The sequence below is a fragment of the Triticum aestivum genome, chromosome 1B, assembly GCF_018294505.1.
Source record: "Triticum aestivum cultivar Chinese Spring chromosome 1B, IWGSC CS RefSeq v2.1, whole genome shotgun sequence".
NCBI classification, from domain to species: domain Eukaryota; kingdom Viridiplantae; phylum Streptophyta; class Magnoliopsida; order Poales; family Poaceae; genus Triticum; species Triticum aestivum.
In genome coordinates this window covers 68825615-68843378 of record NC_057795.1, presented here as the reverse complement: position 1 = coordinate 68843378, position 17764 = coordinate 68825615, and the positions used below count along the sequence as shown (strand labels likewise).

General features: G+C 47.6%; 1 protein-coding gene across 1 annotated transcript; it reads right to left on the bottom strand.

Annotated features, from left to right (window-relative positions):
* Positions 1–2884: 2884 nt before the first annotated feature.
* On the bottom strand, positions 2885–6608 carry LOC123107703 (tetraspanin-3). The gene is made up of 2 exons (XM_044529651.1): positions 5913–6608; positions 2885–3587 (listed from the first exon to the last, which is right to left on the bottom strand). The coding sequence occupies exons 1-2, from the start codon at positions 6444–6446 to the stop codon at positions 3237–3239; spliced, it is 885 nt and encodes a 294-aa protein (XP_044385586.1). The 5' UTR covers positions 6447–6608; the 3' UTR covers positions 2885–3236.
* Positions 6609–17764: the final 11156 nt, after the last annotated feature.

Genomic DNA, 17764 nt, shown 5'->3' with positions numbered 1-17764 from the left:
TACGAGAACATGATTAATCTCATACATCACATATCATTCATCACATTCTTTTTTGGCCATATCACATCACATAGCATACACTGCAAAAACAAGTTAGACATCTCTAATTATTGTTTGCATATTATACGTGGCTGCTATGGGTTTCTAGCAAGAACGTTTCTTACCTACGCAAAACCACAACGTGATATGCCAATTGCTATATACCCTTCATAAGGACCCTTTTCATCGAATCCGTTCCGACTAAAGTGGGAGAGAATGGCACCCGCTAGCCACCTTATGCACCAAGTGCATGTTAGTCGGTGGAACCTGTCTCACGTAAGTGTACGTGTAAGGTCGGTCCGGGCCGCTTCATCCCAGAATACCATCGAAACAAGATTGGACTAGTAACGGTAAGCATATTGAACAAAATCAATGCCCACAACTACTTTGTGTTCTACTCGTGCAAAGAATCTACGCATAGACCTAGCTCATGATGCCACTATTGGGGAACGTAGCAGAAATTCAAAATTTTCCTACGTGTCACCAAGATCTATCTATGGAGAAACCAGCAACGAGGGGAAGGAGAGTGCATCTACATACCCTTGTAGATCGCTAAGCGGAAGCGTTCAAGAGAACGGGGTTGAAGGAGTCGTACTCGTCGTGATCCGAATCACCGGAGATCCTAGTGCCGAACGGACGGCACCTCCGCGTTCAACACACGTACAGCCCGGTGACGTCTCCCATGCCTTGATCCAGCAAGGAGAGAGGGAGAGGTTGAGGAAGACTCCATCCAGCAGCAGCACGACGGCGTGGTGGAGGTGGAGGAGCGTGGCAATCCTGCAGGGTTTCGCCAAGCACCGCGGGAGAGGAGGAGGACTTGGGAGAGGGGGAGGGCTGCGCCAGAACTTCGTGTGAAGCTCCCATGCGCCTCCCCACTATATATAGGGGTGGAGGGGCTGGTTTCTTGCCCTCCAAGTCCATTGGGGCGTTGGCCAAGGTGGGAGGAAAGAAATCCCATCATTTCCTTCCCCACCGATTGTTACCCCCCCCCCTTTTTTTTAGGGATCTTCATCTTATCCCTTCGGGATATGATCTTATTCCTTCTAAGGGGGGATCTTGGTGCGCCTTGACCAGGGGTGTGGGGCCTTGCCCCCACTACCCACGTTCATGTGGGTCCCCCCATGCAGGTGGGCCCCACTCCAGAACCTTCTAGAACCTTCTCGGTACAATACCGAAAAATCCCGAACATTTTCGGTGGCCAAAATAGGACTTCCCATATATAAATCTTTACCTCCGGACCATTCTGGAACTCCTCGTGACATCCGGGATCTCATCCGGGACTACGAACAACATTCGGTAACCACATACAAACTTCCTTTATAACCCTAGCATCATCGAACCTTAAGTGTGTAGACCCTACGGGTTCGGGAGACATGTAGACATGACCGAGACGTTCTCCGGTCAATAACCAACAGCGGGATCTGGATACCCATGTTGGCTCCCAGATGTTCCACGATGATCTCATCGGATGAACCACGATGTCAAGGACTCAATCAATCCCGTATACAATTCCCTTTGTCTAGCGGTATAGTACTTGCCCGAGATTCGATCGTCGGTATCCCGATACCTTGTTCAATCTCGTTACCGGCAAGTCTCTTTACTTGTTCCGTAACACACCATCCCGTGATCAACCCCTTGGTCACATTGTGCACATTATGATGATGTCCTACCGAGTGGGCCCAGAAATACCACTCCGTCACACGGAGTGACAAATCCCAGTCTCGATTCGTGCCAACCCAACAGACACTTTCGGAGATACCTGTAGTGCACCTTTATAGTCACCCAGTTACGTTGTGACGTTTGGTACACCCAAAGCATTGCTACGGTATCCGGGAGTTGCACAATCTCATGGTCTAAGGAAAATATACTTGACATTAGAAAAGCTTTAGCATACGAACTACATGATCTCTGTGCTAGGCTTAGGATTGGGTCTTGTCCATCACATCATTCTCCTAATGATGTGATCCCGTCATCAATGACATCCAATGTCCATGGTCAGGAAACCGTGACCATCTATTGATTAACGAGCTAGTCAACTAGAGGCTTACTAGGGACATGGTGTTGTCTATGTATCCACACATGTATCTGAGTTTCCTATCAATACAATTATAGCATGGATAATAAACGATTATCATGAACAAGGAAATATAATAATAACTAATTTATTATTGCCTCTAGGGCATATTTCCAACAGTAGATGTATGATTCTATCGGCAATTAAGCAGTGACGATGAAACATGCTCTATGTACCAATATGCGGTGAAACAAAGTATAAGGTTAAAAGTAAAGTTGAGATTAAGGAAGAAAATGTTAGGTTGATCTCTCTCGGCAATTAAGCAGTGACGATGAAACATGCTCTATGTACCAATATGCGATGAAACAAAGTATAAGGTTAAAAGTAAAGTTGAGATTAAGGAAGAAAATGTTAGGTTGATCTCTCTCCCGTTCGAGCCCAACGGGTCGAACAGGCCCTTGTCTCGCGCCCTGGTCGAGAGCGCCAACCAAACCATGGTTGATGGGCCCCTGTGACCCGCACTATATAAACAGAGGTAGGGGCCGGGGCACGAGCTATGAGGTTAATCGCTGCCACAAACCCCACCAGCACACCTTACCGATCTAGGATTAGCGCGGTGCGCTCACGGGAAGCACACCACCGCCGCCATCTCCCTGCTATCTCCGGCCACTACTTCGCCATGGCCGGAACCGGCTCGAGCTCTTCAACCCAAGGAGAAGGTAGGACTACCGGATTGATCTAACCTATCCGATCCAAAGTGATTCTAACACAAACCTCTATACTGCACATGATATATTGAGTTTGTCTAAAAAAAACATAATATATTGAGAGTGATGGCAATCATAATAATAGCATGAACTAGTAAGGAAGATGACAGATCAAAATCACCAAGTGCAGAACAATACAATCCTAAAATGAGACAGCCCCTTCTGTTCCTTGCAGACCTCATCTTGTACCACCAAATACAGAATAGACCTACCCTAAACACCACAGAACCCAAACACCACACCAAACATTCGGTCCAAGAACACCTTCCCTTCCACACCACCCACTACAGGGTGATCATCATCATCATCCACACAGTTCAGCAAGAAATATAGTTCAGGCCAAAGTCTTAACACCACCACCCACAGTGAGTGGCCTTTTGTACAGTCAAAGGTTTTCCCGGTTTTTCGCCTGAGGTCTAGAACTGGAACCTGCTCGGCCGGGACTTGGTCATCCTGGCCATGCCGTACGACTCGTCGTTGTCGTCCCTCTTGGCGTTGCGGAACGCGGCGCAGCCAGCGACGTAGACGATGATGAGGATGATGAGCACAACAATGTTGATGATGGCCACCTTGCGCCAGCTCTTCTTGATGCCGGCCAGGACGCCGGCCTTGCACGAGTCGCACTGAAAGCACAACGTCTGCTGGTCGTTGCTCCATTTGAGGCAGTCGGGGTCGGTCACCACGGTGGGGACGCCGGGGTTCGCGCTCCAGTACGTCTCGTTGTTGTAGGTGAAGGCGCACGATGTCGGTGGCTTGCAGCATCCGGACTGTGATTGGCAGTTACAGAATGGTGTTAGTATCCCGAGGAATCACACAAGTGATCTGAACAGCATACTGAGAACTTCACTTATGTAGATCCAAAATAAAGAAAACTTCATTTCTGTAGACCCAAAATGAGTTGTACAGCTAAAACTTTATGGACAGAACAGAAAAGGATATGGCAACAAAATGCATTTTTGTATGGACTATTGTAGTTGTTAAGTTGGGTAGATGCAATATTACAGGTCATCAGCTTGGGGGTGAAGCTTTGAGATCCCAATTAACTGAGCAAGATGAAACTTAACTATAACGTTTGTTGATGAGCCTGTGGACATATCATTCATTAACCAGAAATACTCAACTCTCTGGACTGAAGTTCATTCATACTGGTGTACATTAATGTAATATGAGTTCCAACTACAATATTGTATTACTGTTAGCTCGATGATTCAATGTACAGTCAAATAATTGAAATGTTACAGACAATAATTGCATAGAAAATAATGTATCTGCAAGCATACTTTGTGCACCCATCATGAACACAACTACTGCAGCAGTAAACTAAGTATGGTTCCCAATGAGACTTGTACAGAAGTTGGGTCAGTATGGAGACCATATTTATCAATTTGTCACCACCCAGACCTCCGATGAAGACAAAAATATACCAGCTACAAACACATATTGAATAGTGTTGATCTTGATATCCTATTACCAAACACGCATAATTTTGTCCACACCAGCTCAATTTAAAACCAAACATATGAGATGCTCCATAACATGCCTATGCCTATATGTGCGTGCACCGGAGAAAACAAAGCCATATCCAACCAGTTATCTGAAAAACAATGAACCCACCCCAAGGTATGCTTTTATGTGCAGGATACCTCCTGTACTACAAATTATGTGTGCCCATGTGCATTAAACTGGACACAACTTGACTCCATAATTCAATAATCACTCCTCCATAGAATCAGATGTATGCAGACATGGGCAACAGCTAATCTGCATTAGAATACAGATGCAGCCCATAATGCACTACTAGTGTATGGACCCTAGGGGGAAAAAAGAATCACAGGGGCAGTGGTGTTCTTATTTTTCCCAACCATTGCATTGGCTCTGGAAGATTATAGCAGAGGAAAAGAACAAGCAGCCTGGCAGGTATGGAGAAGACAGCACAGAGAACATCAGGACAAGAAGCAAGGCAGCTAACTATGCATGCAAACCTTCCATTGTCCAGTTCCAACTCTGAAATGAAACGTGGTACTGAGCATCTGGCTTTTGGCTGTCCTGGTCACACCATGGTGTCGTCCTGATCCCTCAATCATACAAATATCCTGGTCCTCCATGCCGGTTTGGCATCCGAAAAAGCCAGGAAAATGACCTTATCCTCAGCATCACCACACACATGGAGATTCTACTTATTACCACCGCGACGCGATAGTGTCAACTCATGGTAGTACCTGGACTGGAGAGGGAAGGCAACTGACATAGACCAGGAATCAAATTGACCATTCAGTCAATCCTTAGTGGTTAAGGCACTACTAGAATCTTTGCCCCATGCAGAAAGAACAAACTTTGTGTTAGTTGTTCACATCAGCCAAAGAAAACACCCTTTAAACACTTTCTTTTCCAAACATAGTGCCTGATGGTAGCAATCCTTGATGATCTGGAGTCCCAAATCACCCCCCACAAAGTGTCTCTGCTTACGGGCACGCATCGAATAATCGCAAAATCGCGGCGAAGATCCTTTTTCTGTGATGTCAAGCAATTGCAATTCCATGGACGAACCAATTAAAGCTAAAAAAGACTGCTTTTGGGGAAAGGTGCTTAATGGAGTATCGGATGGGAGGCTGCTAATTAGTTGTTTTTCTCTCCTAGCTGGTTTTGCCCCAAATCAGGGAGAAGCGAAAAGGTTGCAGGATTAACAATTTTTCTCAAAGGTCGGGCATGACTTGCTAATAAGCAAAAGGGGGGCTGATGGTAAAGGGGGCAAGCAAGGTTCCTCTCGAGATCCACATGGTACTACCAAGTAGCAGAAAACTGGAATATCCTCCCTAAACAGTGTGAGAAAACTCAAACTGAATCAATAATCCAAGCAGAGAACTCAGAGCAAATTGCAGAAATAAGCACAGAAGATTAGTACTAGGATATAGCTTATCCTCCTAAGTAGAGTGTGCATTAAAATCCCCCCACACAAAAAGAAAGAACATTTGTAGCAGGAAAAATCCCCAAATTTCTTGGCACTAGGGAATTGCCGAGAATCACATGGAAATAGTGTGCGAGGCAAGGAAGGAAGTGAATCTTGGGAGGGAGAAGGGGAGAGGGGGGCGGACCTGAATCGGGGAGAGGTTGCGGCCGTAGAACATGACGGGGGGCTCGGTGACGAGCATGCCGGTGTTGGGGTCGCGGGCGGGGCGCCGCATGGAGGCGCACGCGCGGCCGTCGCGGAGGCAGGCGCTGATGGTGGCCCAGTACTCCGGGTCGGCGACGCGGTTGCGGAGCCAGCCGTTGTAGTCGGAGAGCTGGTACTCGAGGAAGCGGCGGTTCATGACCACCTGGCCCTCCCCGCGGTCCGTGACGGCGAAGGCGAAGACGATGAAGAAGAGGAGCGCGACGACGATGAAGAACATGGCGAAGAGGTAGATGCGGAGGAGCCAGGTCTGGCGGTAGCAGGCGCCGGCGAAGCCCATGAGGGAGACGACCATGACGGCGAGGCCGATGATGATGATGGGCCACTGCAGGAAGCGGATGCAGTCGGTGGTGTTGGCCCGGGACGCCAGCCAGATGCCGCCCCCCAGCACCGGGATCGACGCCAGGAAGGTGATGAAGTTCACCACCCCCAGCATCTTCGACCCGCCGCCGTGCATCCTCGCCTTCTTCCTCCTCCGACGACTCTCTCCGAGCCTCTTTCTTGGCTCCGCTCTGCTCCTCGGAGGTCCCCTGCTTCTTGTCCTCTCTCTCTCTGGCTCTGCTACTGGTGCTGCCGTTTGGTGTGGGCGTGGGGGAGAGAGAGGGGAGGGGATTGGGCTGGCTTTTAGCGAGCTGAGGAGCAGCAGCAACGGCAGCAGAAGAAGCGGAAGCAGAGTGTGGGTCACGTGTACGCGGCGGTGTCCATATCCGTAGCAGTAGTATTTGGGCGGTTGCTTTCGTCCGTATATACGGCTTCGGTCTACTGTCTACGTCTACGTAGTAGCAATCCACTGATCAGTTTTGGGATTTTTGGGCCAAGGGGAAGCATGACCACATGATGATTTGGGACTTTGAGAGTGTTACTATCGGGTAATTATATTATATTAGTAATTTGGAAGGGTTAGGATGGGTGTGGTTTTTCTTTTCCTTTCAGCAGTGTGGTGGTTGCACGCCTCTATGATTGATCCCCCGGACATCATCTTGTGTTTGAAAATTGGTGGCAAAATTTGTTGATTTTAACCGTGGCGAAATGCTACAAGTTTCGGGCGCATCAAGAAGAACCCTGATGGTTCATAAGGACGGGATGAGGAAGACATGTCAGGTACACAACAATCTGACAAAAAGAAGATTTTTTAAAACGGTGGACATCACCGGATGTCAGGAATCGGAGCTCGAAACCGGTTACACAACAATTTGATGGCGGTTTCTATAATGAAAATCGGCGAGGAGGTTTTTTTTATAAGAAAAAAGATATAAAAATCTACCAAAAAATTGCTTTTTGAAACGGTGGAAATCATCGTTTATGAGAAATCGAAGTTAAGATTTGGTTCCCACTACGCGCCCTGGCCCACCTGGCCAACTCTGGTCCCAAGGGAAACACAAATATTTTCAAAATATCATGTTGATTATTTTTCAATCAGCTCAATTCAATTTGTCGGGTGCGGGCGCGAGAGAGGGAGGGGGGGGGGGAGGGGGAGGGGGGAAAGGATGCGGGGCAGCGAGGCTGAGGTAGCCGGAGAGCATGCAGGACGACCGTGACGGCAACGGACGGTGAGATGATGTGGATTGGAACTGAAATTTTTTCTGAGTCGGCTTAAGACAAATACCCTTAAAATGTAATTTTTTTTTAAAGAATGGTAAAAATCTTGCATGCATTCTTTTTATTATGCAGACAAGAATTGTTCAGCCCTAAATATCAGGTGGAACAAATCCAGTAACATTGTGCAGCATCTCAGCTGCGAAACTGGGCGGAGGCACCCTGGCAGCCTCCTCTTATCAGAAAAATGGATACGTGCTAAATTGGAAATAACGTGCAGCTGATTTCGAGAGCCTGTCGCAGCTTGCTCCCCAGATTTCGTTTCCAGAACGAATCCACCGGCCGAGAGTGGGGTTTCCAGCGGTGGAGTGTATCCACCGGTTTGCTTCCGTTGCATCCGAACGAATTTGGAGTCCACATGCCGAAGGATGCCCGGAATAGCCGCACGCATGTGCATCATCCCATGGCCCGTTGATTGGCAGAGGAAACGATGCAGCTTGGATTGCTCCGTATAGATCAGATCATGTGCAATGGCTCGCCCATGCGCATTTGAGTTATTTTGGCGCTCTCTTAGGTTCGAAAGTGAAGACGAGGAGTACTAGCTTAACAAGTTGGTCAGAAAAAATTGAGATTAGAGCTCCAGAACCATGAGCCAATGGCAAGAAGAATGGACCTAACTTGTCATTTTTGTTTTATTTTTGCGGATGACTTGTCAGTTGAGTGGACATAAACATATGGGGCGCAACATGCGACACAAAGCCGGCACATGTGGCAGGGGTACATCCATCCGTATGACGATGAACAGGGCAGAGCGGGCCCATCAATTGATCATGGTCGTGCAATTTTTGCTCTGGCTTTTTCTGACAAAAGATATCCACCCGCCTGATCTTTACAAGTTTTGGGCGGTATGATGAGTCATCCAGGGTGAGAAAGGGCGCGGCTTTTGGATTCAATCAAACGGGACGGACAAAAACAAATAGTGAGAGTTTTGGCCTTTTGATGATCGATCGGCACTGATTAATTAAGGGCACACGTCATTTCAGAAAAAAATTAAGGGCACACAAAGTGTGGCTGATGACGAAACAGTAGGTGCGATCCTCAAGCCTCACTGTCACGCAGATCTTTGGTAGTACTCCAGTAGACGGAAAGAAAGATTAGTTAGCAACCTATCTAGAGACCGTGGATAAGGTGAGTGACCCTCCCTGCTTCAACGTTTTCGTACCTTGACAAGAAGGGATGTACTACGTGTACAAGATGTGTGTTTGTGTGTGTATGTGAGTCGCACCCAAAGAGCCGTCCCACGACCCCCGAGTCGCCTCCCCCTGCGGCGGCGGGGAACCCTAGCCGTGCCGCCGCGGCCCCCTCCCTACCTCGCCGCCGCCTGAGGCAGCCGCCGGGCAAGCCCGGGGCGCCAAGGATGGTGGCGGCGGGGCCTCGGCTGCCCTGCCTTTGTGTGGGGAGCCCTGGATCTGGAGCGGCGGATCCTTTGGCGAGGCACGATAGGCTCCGGCGAGCAACCGTGCGGGCGGTGAATCTGGCGTCCTGGCCGCGCTGGCGGCGGGATCTCGGTGGTCGTTGGCGGCTTCTGCGGCGGTCGGTGCGCGCGATCTGGCGCCTCCCCTTCTCCCCTGTTTGGCGTACGTGCTAGCATGGTCGGACCGCGCTTCCCTTGGTCGCTGATTATGTACAGGAGGTGCTGCTGGTGGCGGGGATCTAGTTCGGGCGAAACCCCTGGCCGGCCATGACTGGTCGTGCCGACGACGACACCTGAGGGCGCCGTTCCCCTCGTTGGAGGCGTCGGTATGGACTGATCTCCTCACTTCCTCTTTCCCTAGGTCTCCGGGTGAAAGCCCTAACTTTGTTGGGCGGCGGCGGCGCTCACGGCGCCGTTCCCTTCTTGAAGGCGTCACTTTGGGAACCCCGAGGTTGGGTGGCGCTTGTGGTTGGTGGGCAACAACGGTGGTGCGGACCTATCCTAGCATGGATCTACATCCGTTGCTTGTTGATGGGCTCGCGTAGGTGGAGGTCGTCGTTTGGCATCGTGGTGGCATCGATGGCGGAGGACCAGCCAAGGCTCGCGTAGGTGGAGGTCGTCGTTTGGCGTCAATGGCGGAGGACCTGCCAAGGTTGATACCTCAATCAGCTGTGAAGATGGACCAGTGAAAGATGGCGGCGACGACACATGTGTGTGCGTCGGACCGGTTTGTGCCCCGGACCCGGTAGATGGCTCAATCGAGGCCTCCGGCTTTAGATGTTAGGCTTAGGTGACAGGTTTGGATATGTGACCCAACTTGCACCCCTTCATCATATGGATAAAAAGTAGCGGCAGATATTGCAAAGATGACGGTTTCAGGCATATTATTGTTCTACTTTGTAAGGTCATCGAAAATAATCAATAAAATGGCCGCATGCGTTTTCTAGATGCAGAGTGCAGGGGTCATCCTCTAAAGAAAAACTACCTGTACGAGCTGATTATATTACCTACTTAAATTGATACTCATCGTCAATATGCAATGAAGGAGCATCAGGTACGTTTGTTGTTGTACTCCTGCTTCGATATGTGTTGTAAACATCAACTTAATCAAGTACTCCTGTATATCATAATAATGGTATAGTGTAGTAGTAGTATCAGGAAAAAGTAAATTACTGCTAAGTAGCAGTAGTAAGAGCATCTCCAACAGGCGCGCTATAAACGCGCCACGCGGAAAAAGTAATGGTTTTAGCGTGCGCTATCGTTTCCGACGCTCCACCAGAAGCGTAAAAACCGCGCACGCGGCATATGTAATTCAGCGCGCGGGCGGAAACACCATTGCGCGCCGCTTCGCCCGCTCCCGCGTGCTGGACTCTCGAGCGCTCGCTCGCAACTCCACCTACCCATTCAACCGCGCTGCCTCCGCCGCCCCGCGCCACCCTATTTTTTCCGGCGACCGTTCCGACGCTTCCCCGGTCTCTTCCCGTGCGGCCGCGGCTTCGTCCCTCTCTCTCTCTAGTCAGCGCCGGATGTCGCGCGCGACAGCCTTCGACGAACAGCGCCCGGCCGCCCACCGCCGCTTTGGCGCCCACAAGGTGTTCGACAAAAGGCCCGCAAGGTATGTATTGCTTCCAACTTCCATATTTTTGCATGAAATTTGGTGCATGTTGTTTATAGCCTAGTTTTTGACATTTTAGATGAGTTTGGGCTATGACTCTTCTGAAGAAGAATCTGATATGGAAGAGGAGGAGGGTCTTGCAACGATACTACCTATGCACATCAATAAAAAACCGAAGCACGGTGGTTCGGTTATGGATCGGCAAAAAATTTGGAGGGATAGGATTGATACCCATAACAGATTGATGAGGCACTATTTTGTGGAGAATCCCACATACCTCGAGTCGTACTTTCGTCGCCGGTTTAGGATGAGCACCCAGTTGTTCAGGCGCATTGCAAAGAAACTAGCGAGCCATGACCGGTTTTTTCAGCAGAGGACGAATGCCGCCGGAGAGCTCGGGCATAGCACCTTTCAGAAGGTGACAACCACTTTGCGTATGTTGGCATACAATATTCTGGCTGATCTAGTTGATGGCCACTTGGCCATGGGTGAGAGCCAAGCCATCATGTGTGTCAAGTGCTTCGCAGTCGGAATTGTGCAAGTATTTAGCCCGGAGTACTTGAGAACTCCCAATGCTGAAGATGTCGCAAGGCTATTGGAGATGAGCAAAGCTCGCGGGTTCCTAGGTATGCTTGGCTCAATAGATTGCATGCATTGGAGTTGGAAGAATTGTCCAAAGGCATGACATGGACAATTCCACTGACAAAAAAAGGGTTCCACTATAATCCTTAAAGCGGTGGCCGATCACGAGACTTGGATTTGACATGTTTTTTTGGAATGCCTGGATCTTTGAATGACATCAACGTTGTCAACCGGTCACCACTGATGAGTAAGATTGCAAATGGTGAACTGCCACCAATGCAATTTATAGCTAATGGTCGTACATACAACCATGGCTACTATCTTGCGGATGTCATCTACCCAAATTGGCAAACATTTGTGAAGCCGTTGAAAAAACCGAAAGGTAAGAAATATCTTGATTTCCAAAATGCTCACGCGGCGGCTAGAAAAGATGTGGAAAGAGCTTTTGAGATTAATTTTGCAAGCACAATTTGCTATTGTGAGAGGACCGGCTAGATTTTGGGATCAGAAGATGGTTTGGTACATAATGCATGCTTGTGTGATCATACACAACATGATCATCGAGAATGAGCGTGGCCAAGATATAGACTACTCTCAGTATGAGCTCTTGGGATATCCCGCGCGAGTGCGGCGGAGGGCTGAAAGGATGGCCCGTTTTATTGCCTCTTATCATGCCATACGACGCTCGGCAACGCATAATGAACTCAAGAAGAATCTCATTAAGGAGTGGTGGGCTTGGAATGGCCCCCCAAGATCATCATGATTTATGCGTTTGATGTTGTATTGTTGAACTATTTGTTGTATTTTTCAAAATACTATTTGTTTGATGAGTTGTAATAAATTAAATTATTCATTCAAACTTGGTTGTGAATGATGTTTGTGATTTAAAAATTATATGCCATGTCTTTGTTTTGTGTGTTGAATGTGTTGTGTAAAAAATGCAACAAATATGGATGCGCGGCTGCTCGCACGCACTGCATTTTAGCGCACTGCTGGAACTGCGCGTGCTGCATTGTAACGCGACTGCGGGAGCCAGCGCTGCGCGCCGCATCAAACCTGACGTTGCGCGCGACGCAAATCAGATTTTAGGGCGCCGCGTGTTGGGCGCCTTGGGCGCCTATTAGAGATGATCTAAATCGCTTGATCACGTTAATGTTGCTGTCGGTTGTCAGCAGTCAGCGGCAGTGGAATTAGTTGGCTTTATCTGCCAGCCCTACGTGCCGTCGACATAGAGCACCAGTGGATGCGCGTGACCTGTCGTCCTCGTATGTGTCGCAGAATGGGCGTGCCACGTCCGCGCCGACCGAGGTTGACCAGCGAGCAACCAGGCCTAGGTTTTACCTGACGGTACCACGTCCTACCAGTACGGGCTGTGGCCCCAAGCACCTATATACATTTCGTTTTCCAAATCATGAAGCCTGCACCTATACTACCAGTAGCACGTATCGGCGTCCAAAGAAGAATGCTGGCACTGATTTCAATCTAATTGCCTTTCTCCAAGCTTCTTTTACAGGGATATTTTTGTATCTCTCGGTGACAGGTTTATTGGTCTTCTACGGTGAAGTGAAATACACACTTTCTCTCTCCGTGTGCGTGTCAAAGGAAATACACGCTCATCTGCTACAAGGTAGAGTGGTACGAAAAGTGAAGTATATCCCTGTTTGGCTGTTTATGCAAATGAGTTAGCCAGACTCAGATATCACATAGTAGAGCAAATCCAGAAACATGCACGGTTTCAGATATAGTGTTGGGTACGAGTGAGAGGCAGGCTTTATTTTTAGCAGAAAAAGACGTATGCTATGCTAAATTGGAAAAAAATATGCAACTGATCGTGAAGCCTGCTTGCTCAAAGTGGATGTTTTGTGGATGTAATGCCGGCTTGCTTCTATTGCATAGGAACCGTTTCAAGTCCATGCTAAGAGATTTTCCTATGATAGCCGCACGCATGTGCATCTCATGATTCCTTGTTCGGTAGGAAATGACGATGCACTTGGATTATTGAGTTGGTTCAGCTGGAAATGATGATGCAGTGGAGTGGAGTTATATGCATGTGCATTATGGAGAGTGTTGTGGTTTTGTCACGACAGATGTCCTAGTGAAATGATTTAGGTGTGGAGCCATTGCACCTAGGTTAGATTGAAGGTGTTGAATCGGACAAAAGACACAAAGAGTTACCCAGGTTCGGCCCCTTCACGGTGGAGGTAAAAGCCTACTCCTACTTTAGATTGTATTGCTTGGGTTTCGATTACCAGGGAGCGAATACGCTGGACCTAGCTTTCGATTGCTTGTTTCTTGAGTTAACCTCCCGCCGGGTCTCATCTTTATATATACAGGTCGAGGCCAGGCGGCTTACAGAATCCCGATCGGCTCATACATCGTGACCGGCTTGTAACTAATCATTATCTTACAATACAAGTTATCATACGTCGACTCATGGGCCCCTGTCATGGGCCTTATCCAGGCCCGCCTACATGAGTCGCCATCTTCACGCCTTGGGCTTCCTTGGACTTCTTCATAATGAGCCATCAAAGGCATGACTCGGCCCCTCCTGGGCGGGTGATACCTAGGAGTTATATCCCCAACATTAGGCCCAGGTTGAGTTGAACTTGTTCAAGTCAGTCTTCATCATCTTAATTTGAATAGAACTGCACTCCAGTGTGAAAGCTCCATTCGCACCTCTGTAACCCGCCATGACATGATACCAGCAAACCTTGGTAACCCGCCATGACGTCATGCGTATTGATTTCGCACAAATCCGAGTATATCTTTAAAGTATCCTTATCATTAATAGCCTTCTTGAGAATCGAGGCACCTTCCTTGTCAACCTAATCATCTCGTCTCCTTAATTTTCATGCCGGCCATCTCATTTTTTCCCCTTATAAATAGGGACAGGGGCGCCCTGTTTTCACTTTTACCCCCTGCCTCTGCATCTTCTTCCTCGTGACCTTGCTGCGACCGAGCTCCGCCGCCCCCGTCCTCCTTCAGTGACGACCACGCTGGCCGCTGCATTAACCTGATCGGACCAGAGAAACGCGACGCCCCTCTGCTGTTCATCAGCATCAGTAAGTTCCAACTTCACTCCATAACAGATCTGCATTAGGGTTTCCACTTGTTTGTCGGTGTTCTTCATCGTTCTTCATACTTCTCCTCTAAAACGAGTAGCTTTCATATGAAAACAACACAGAGATTGCGTGACACTAGTTTAGCATTGTTTCTCAACCGCAGTTACTCCCCTCTGACTAAATTTCGATCCGAGCTCGCAAGTTCTTCCACTGCCATAGCCTTTAGGTTCAGGAATTACTTTTATTTTCGGGACCGTTGTAGATCCAAAATCATAAGCGGAACCTGTTTTTCCAGCACTTAGTAAAAAATTTGCTCTGCTCCAGATCTGTAGACATTAGCTCTTCATGGCAGTTTAAATAATAAACTGTAACCCGCCAAGTGCCTGCCGACTTAACTCTGAATCCCTTTTTGAACTGTCAATTTAATGTTGACATAACCCGGCTACACCTTGCTGGTTTAAGTATGCTTTTAATATTCTTTTTAGGCCTTGCACAACAAACATGACTAAGACCGTCACTTCATGCGACTGGGTCCCTTCAATCGTCACAGAAGAAATGCTTGATGATTATGTCAAAACAAGCATCTTGTGAGCAAAGAATATCATTCACTGGCATGTTCCAAACCCAGATGATGTTATCGGTTTTGCTGATCACATAAACCGAGGCTTCTCACCGCCCGGGTCAAAATTCTTCCGTGATGTTCTGCATTTCTTTCAACTCCATCCCCAAGATATTAGGCCCAATTCCGTTTCAAGTATCTGCAATTTCCAAGTCTTCTTCGAAGTGTATCTTCAAGAAGAAACCAACATTGAACTCTTCATAGAGTATTATTACTTGAACCGCTAGACTGAATTCACAGACGGGCCCAGCTTAGAGCTTGGTGGAGTCTCAATTCAACGGCGAAGATACACTATTTTTCCTTCTGCTGCACTTCCAAGTCATCCTAAGGACTGGAATCAAACTTGGTTCTACTGCCAAGACACATCTCCGGCTGAAGAGAATCCTCTGCCGGGTTATCGTGACCACCGGCTCAACCCAAAGCACCCTCTTCCAGACCGGCTCACCACTGCTGAACGAGCCAAATATATGCCTACCTTTTCAAAGGTTAGAGCTTTGCTGGCCAACGGGTTGACTGGCGTAGACCTGGTCCGTTGCTGGGTTGCTTGGAGGGTTATGCCTTTGAGCCATCAGCCCGGCTTAATGTGCGCATATACCGGCGATGTCAAAGATCCGCAGTGCCACTGCCAAATATGTTTGACTAATAAAGCGATCAATGACATGACCAAGACCCTTCTTGGGGAAAGCTTGGAGAGCTGCAGCAAAGTGGGGTTGAATCGCTTCTGCAAACTTAACCCGCCACCATATGTAAGCTCTCCAATTCATTTACCTTGCTCATTGTTTATATAATCTGCATATCCCTTATCTTCTTGCGAATTAAGAAGGCTGAATCTGCCTTTTGGAATAAGACGTACGAAGAGAAGGAGAAAGCGGCCAAGAAACTCAGGGCTAAGACCAAGTCCCCTAAGAAAAATAAGAAGAAATCAACCGCCTCAGAGCTGTTTGCTTTTAATGATGATGAGTCGGAGGCAGACCTTGACTCTCTTGGCTCCTTTTTCAATTATCTTGTTGACACTGATTGCTATTAGGACAACACGGAAGTCAGCCAGGCGGGTGATGAAGAGGTAACTTTTATTTCCTCCGACTCAGAGCCTTTGTCAAGACAGAAAATTCGACAAGTAACCCAGAAAGTATGGTTTCCTCACCCTTTAGCTTACTTGGATCCCAACTTTATTTTGAAGCAACAACAGCATGAGAACTGACACAGAACTCGGAATAGTGGAGGCGGAGAGCTATCCTCTGGGTTACCGAATGATAACCCATAAGTGTAGGGGATCGCAACAGCTTTCGAGGGTAGAGTATTCAACCCAAATTTATTGATTCGACACAAGGGGAGCCAAAGAATATTCTTAAGTATTAGCAGTTGAGTTGTCAATTCAACCACACCTGGATAACTTAGTATCTGCAACAAAGTATTTAGTAGCAAAGTAGTATGATAGTAATGGTAAGGATAGCAAAAGTAATATTTTTGGGTTTTGTAGTGATTGTAACAATAGCAACAGAAAAGTAAATAAGCGAAGCACAAGATGTGAAAAGCTCGTAGGCAATGGATCAATGATGGATAATTATGTCGGATGCGATTCCTCATGTAATAGCTATAACATAGGGTGACACAGAACTAGCTCCAATTCATCAATGTAATGTAGGCACGTATTCCGAATATAGTCATACGTGCTTATGGAAAAGAACTTGCATGACATCTTTTGTCCTACCCTCCCGTGGCAGCGGGGTCCTAGTGGAAACTAAGGGATATTAATGCCTCCTTTTAATAGAGAACCGGACCAAAGCATTAACATATAGTGAATACATGAACTCCTCAAACTACGGTCATCACCAAGAAGTATCCCGATTATTGTCACTTCAGGGTTGTCGGTTCATAACACATAATAGGTGACTATAGACTTGCAAGATAGGATCAAGAACACACATATATTCATGAAAACATAACAGGTTCAGATCTGAAATCATGGCACTCGGGTCCTCGTGACAAGCATTAAGCATAGCAAAGTCATAGCAACATCAATCTCAGAACATAGTGGATACTAGGGATCAAACCATAACAAAACTAACTTGATTACATGGTAAATCTTATCCAACCCATCACCATCTAGCAAGCCTACGCTAGAATTACTCACGCACGACGGTGAGCATCATGAAATTGGTGATGGAGGATGGTTGATGATGACGATGGCGACGAATCCCCCTCTCTGGAGCCCCGAATGGACTCCAGATCAGCCCTCCCGAGAGAGATTAGGGCTTGGCGGCGGCTCCATATCGTAAAACGTGATGAAACTTCCTCTCTGATTTTTTTCTCCGCGAGATGGAATATATGGAGTTGGAGTAGAGGTCGGCGAAGCTGCAGGGGGCCCACGAGACAGGGGGGCGCGCCCAGAGGGGGTGGGCGCACCCCCCACCCTCGTGGACAAGGTGTGGGCCCCCTGGTCTTCATCTTTTGCTAGTATTTTTTATATTTTCTGAAACTTATCTCCGAGGATTTTCAAGTCATTTCGAGAACTTTCGTTTTCTACACATAAAACAACATCATGGCAATTCTGCTGAAGACAGCGTCAGTCCGGGTTAGTTTCATTCAAATCATGCAAGTTAGAGTCCAAAACAAGGGCAAAAGTGTTTGGAAAAGTAGATACGTTGGAGACGTATCAACTCCCCCAAGCTTAAACCTTTGCTTGTCCTCAAGCAATTTAGTTGATAAATTGAAAGTGATAAAAAAACTTTTACAAACTCTATTTGCTCTTGTTCTTGTAAACATGCAAAGCCAGCATTCAGGTTTCAGCAAATATTATGAACTAACCATACTCACAATAACACCTCGGTCTCACAATTACTCATATCAATGGCATAATCAGCTAGCGAGCCATAATAATAAAACT

What these genes read in the sequence shown, in the direction of transcription:
- LOC123107703 (XM_044529651.1), bottom strand. Translation starts at nt 6,446, where the DNA reads ATGCACGGCGGCGGGTCGAAGATGCTGGGGGTGGTGAACTTCATCACC. An exon ending in GCAACCTCTCCCCGATTCAG is followed by an intron (nt 3,588 to 5,912) that starts GTCCGCCCCCCT and finishes TGCCAATCACAG; the next exon opens with TCCGGATGCTGCAAGCCACC.